Source organism: Carlito syrichta, unplaced genomic scaffold, assembly GCF_000164805.1.
Source record: "Carlito syrichta isolate Samal-C Ts95f unplaced genomic scaffold, Tarsius_syrichta-2.0.1 Scaffold312739, whole genome shotgun sequence".
NCBI classification, from domain to species: domain Eukaryota; kingdom Metazoa; phylum Chordata; class Mammalia; order Primates; family Tarsiidae; genus Carlito; species Carlito syrichta.
Genome location: NW_007256835.1, coordinates 1,010,134 through 1,014,807, shown reverse-complemented (window position 1 = coordinate 1,014,807; position 4,674 = coordinate 1,010,134). Strand labels below are relative to the sequence as shown.

Here is a 4,674-nt window from a genome sequence, read left to right as displayed (position 1 = left end):
CAGGAGGCGGGCGGCCTGGGCATCAGCATCAAGGGCGGCCGCGAGAACCGGATGCCGATCCTCATCTCCAAGATCTTCCCGGGGCTGGCCGCCGACCAGAGCCGGGCGCTGCGGCTGGGCGACGCCATCCTGTCGGTGAACGGCACCGACCTGCGCCAGGCCACCCACGACCAGGCCGTGCAGGCGCTGAAGCGCGCGGGCAAGGAGGTGCTGCTGGAAGGTGAGCTGGGCCGGCGGGCGGGCCGCGGCGGCCTGGGCGCGTCGCCGCTCACTTTGTTACTGCCCTCCCGGCCCCTGTGCGGGGCGAGCCGGTTCCCTGTCCTTTTCCCCCAAGCCGGGTTTTCTGGGGCTTGAATGTGGAAAAACTGATGCTCCTTGCAGGAAAAGTTGGGCAGACGCCGAAGTGTGGCTTGCAGCCCCGAGAGAAGGCTCGGCTGAGGTTTAGCAAAAAAGCAGCCGCGTTTGAAGCCCCCCCCCCACGCGGCACGATAAGCTGACACTAAGAACTAGAGGGAGACCGGACGGCTCGAGGTCTGGAGGTCTCCGTTTGCCTCTGAGAAGTGCCGGGTTGGCGCTTTCTTCGCTCACCTCTGGCTCCCCGGGGCGGGCGGGTCCATTAAAAAAAAAAAAAAAAAAAAAGTCCATCCATAGCGATGCCAGCGGTATGCTTGGGCAAACCACCAAAGCGCTGGTTAATTTATGGGAATTTAACCCATCATTGGCTCTCAACAATAACCAAAGAAGATCATAGCACTCCATTGAAGTCAGAAAGCTGAAACAGCAAGTTTGTGTGGTTAATGAGCCTTGTTTAACAGTGGAGGCTCACGTGTTTGAACATTTACTGCCAACTCGAGTTTTGCCCCTTTTGCAGGAGTCTGGTGCCAGCTTCCTACCACTCACAGGCGTGCTGCTTCAAGAGCATTAGGCTTGTTATAAGAAACTTGAAATGCTAACTCACAAGATAGTTTTATGAATAGCTAGGATTATTCTTGACCTTAAGCTGGTATTTAATCTGTGAATTGGATCTTTTACGATGATTTTTATGGAACAAGAATAAGTCCTCTAAGGACACATGCATGTTGGAGGTGATAGAGTCTTGCAGATTGTAAATGAAAACTCAGTGGCTTTCTTCAGAAATTTTGGAGCGGTCAGCTTTCTTTCACTGGTGATCGGTGCTAGCTGTGTAAAAGGCAATATAAAAGAAGATGCTTGTTCTTACTTGGTCTTTAGTTGGGGAAATGATAGAAAAATGCAAAACAACTTATAGGGAGGAAAAACATCAAGGTGGTGATTATGTAGTGCAAACTACATCTAAGGGCCAAGGGAATGCAGAGTGAGGAGGGACGTAGTGTAAATGGGATTCGCCAGGGAGGACTTTTTCAAGGAACTGAATCCTGAACATAGGAAGTGATGGACATAGGCAAACAGAGATAAGTCAGTAGGATATTCCTAGCAGAAGAATAGGAGGTAAGGACACCAAATTGGGGGTGAGGAGGGACCAGCCATCAAACAGGCCAGAAAGCTAACGTGGCAGAATGATTTTCACTTTTTTATAAATCTGCTTGTGAATATTTGGAAAAATATGTTTGCCAGAAATGATTTAATGTGCTCCAGTTGTGAAATTCCAGTGTCCCACTTTTATAATATCCTATTTGTAAGCCTTATTTATGTCCTGCTCATAGGTGGGACTAGACACTGCTCAGAAATTAGTGTTAATAGAAGGAGTAAAATTATAGATTGTGGCTTGAGTGTGCATGTAAAAAAATTGTTACCCCAAAAGTGTACCTTGAAATTAGTCTAGCTGAGCATTTGGTTATAAATTCTTCGAGCTAGGATATTGAATTTAATACTATTTATGTAGTACTCAGTGGTGATGGACAATTAAGCCCTTTACACCATATTTTTAAAGACCAGATTTTGTGTAGACATCGTTTGAATCTAGTACAGTATTCATACCAGTAAAATGAAAAACCTCTAGTAAATGCTTCCCAGACCACATGTGCTTTCAGAAAGAGGGTTTACAGATGGCAGCAGAATAACATATTAATTGAATGCCTTTTAACCTAACACACAGGTTCTCTTTTATTTTCCCATTTTGTATAAGACAAGCAGTTTTTGTCCTTTAAGTGTCGGGAAGTCAATGTGGTAGATTTGTGACATTGCATTTTCAAGCCACGGAGTATAAAAATAAAATTGCTCAAAATATGCAGAATTGTTGAAAACAGTGATTTAATTGAGCCAAACATTGTTTAAAATTTAGAACTGGTGTCTCATCAGGTTTGGCCACTTTTTAAAAAATTTTTTTGAGTTGGAGTCTCACTCTGTCGCCCAGACTGGAGTGCAGTGGCTGTCCCGGCCACAGCAGCCTCGACCTGCCGGGCTCTGGTGATCCTTCCACCTCAGCCTTCCAAGTAGCTGGAACTACAGGCGCGCACTACCACGCCCGGCTAATTTTTGATTTATTGTAGAGATGAGGTCTCACCAAGTTGCCCAGGCGGGTCTTGAACCCACAGGCTCAGGCAATTCACTCACCTCAGCCTCCCAAAGGCACGGGATTACAGGCTGAGCCACCGAGCCCGGCTAGGTTTGGCCACTTTTAAAAGACAGATTTTATGCTTAGTCCTAAAAAGTTTTCAAGCTGTATTGTGTTGTCCTTCATTAGGTGTCTAACAACTTGAAAAGCTGCCTTAACATAGCACAGTGATGCTTTTTTGTGGTGTGGGTAGGGAATTTCAGGCATGCTCTTGTCACCCCCATGGCCTGAGAAAGCTTTTAGTCTCTGGTTGCCTGTGGTTAGGGAATTGAGCTAAAGTGTTCCTTTTTATCACAGGAATTTGTAGGGATTTTTCATTCATTAGTCAGACATTTATTCAACTCTTATCATGTGCCTGAGGCACTTGGAGATCTGGAAGATACCCAATTCCTGCCCTCAGGAAGTTTAGAGTTGTGATAAAAGTGAAAGAACCTGAAGTAAATAAGTACAGCAAGGGCTAAAAGTGCTGTTGTAATAGAAGTCTGGAGAGGGCACAATACAAAGGAGGGCGAGGTCTGTATAGATTCCTAATGGGAATCAGAGGTTGGGATGCCTAGGAAGGTGTTATGGAGAGGTTGAAGTTTGAATTGAGCTTTCCTTTAAGAGGCAGCTGCCACCAGTAAAGACACAGGAGTGCAAGATATTAAGATACTATTCTGTCCAGTAAGGACAAAGAGTACAAGCAAGGACTTTGTGATCCGATGTGGGTTTGTAACCCCTAGGCTAGTTACATAATCTTGCTAAACCTTTCCTCATCTGTGAAACCAACATGGAAATAACACCTCCTTCTAAGTGTTGTTAATTCAGTTTGTGTGTTGGGAACTTTTTTAGGGACTGGGAATGGAGCAGAACAACAGAAGTCTTAATAAGGAAGGTAGGACTGGGTCATGAAAGTATGCCATGAGTTAACAAAGACACTCTCAGAATCCCTAAGGATGACAGGTTGTTAAAATAAAATCCAAGGTTCCATTTTATCTGAAAAGAAATACATGGTAAGAATTGCTTTAGGTGAACAGGTTAAGAATGGGCTTGGGCTGGTCTGAGTGCAGTGGTGTTTACAACTAATTGATCAGTGGGGTTTCAGATTTCTTTGTTCCTTTTCCACTCTTATTACTTCACTTGATTAGCTTTACAAAAAAAAAGAATGAGTTTGTATTTCTTTGGTGCCAACAACGTTTTCTGATCTTGTTTTCCAATTTTCTACCATTTCTTGCACAGGCTGACTTTTTCTTTTCTTTTCTTTTCTTTTTTTTGAGTCAGAGTCTCACTTTGTCACCCAGGCTGGAGTGAAATGGCACTCTCACCGCCACCCAAGCATCGACCTGGTGGGCTCAGATAATCTTTCCACCGCAGGCTTCCAAGTAGACAGAACTATAGGCACCTGCTACCATGCCCTGCTAATTTTTTTTTTATATATTGTAGAGATGAGGTCTCACCAAGTTGCCCAGGCTGGTCTCGAACCCCTGGGCTCAGGTATTCTCTCGCCTTGGCCTCCCAAAGTGCTGGGATTACAGGTTTGAGCCACTGTGCCCAACCAGGCTGACTTTTTTATCCTTGAATTTTGCATTTATTTTCCTCTCTGATTTTTCCTCTTCCTTCCCTCTTATTACTCAGAACCTTAAAACTTGCCAGTAAGTGTGTGTTTGTAGTTTTGATTAGTGACTTAGCATTGACATTAAGGCATCCAGATTAGATAGCCTTTGTATTAATAATGCAGATTGTAAACATAGAGGGTAATTCTACTCATCTATCAGATGTATGCTGAATGTACTGTGTCCTTTGTTCTAGAAATATGGTCTATCCAGAAAGCTTCTAGAATTTTTTTTTAAGGCTATGAAATTGATAAAATGATTATGAATTAGACCACACGTTGAAAAGTGTTTCATTTTAGGGCTTGCTTTGGGGAAGAAAAAGAAGTTTAAAAGAAAGGGGAAAAAAATAAGTGTTCCAGAGGAGGATAGTGTCCAGCTTAAGGTTTGATATTTAAGAAAAGATAAATATTTTGGAAACAATTCTCACTGGAATATTGTAGAAAACTCATCTTTTATTGACTAAATATGATGATAAAATATTTTTACCGATTTTTTTTTTTTTGAGTCAGAGTCTCATTCTGTCACCCAGACTGGAGTGCAGTGGCCGCT

At 43.5% G+C, this 4,674-nt stretch overlaps 1 protein-coding gene across 1 annotated transcript in view; it reads left to right on the top strand.

Moving 5' to 3' along the window:
• VPS4A (vacuolar protein sorting 4 homolog A) overlaps nt 1-4,674 on the top strand; it is a 176,001-nt gene continuing 171,327 nt past the window's right edge. Inside the window, exon 1 of the mRNA XM_021718565.1 lies at nt 1-220. Coding sequence (XP_021574240.1) covers nt 52-220 — 169 coding nt within the window. The 5' untranslated portion in view covers nt 1-51. The remainder of the gene's footprint in view (nt 221-4,674) is intronic.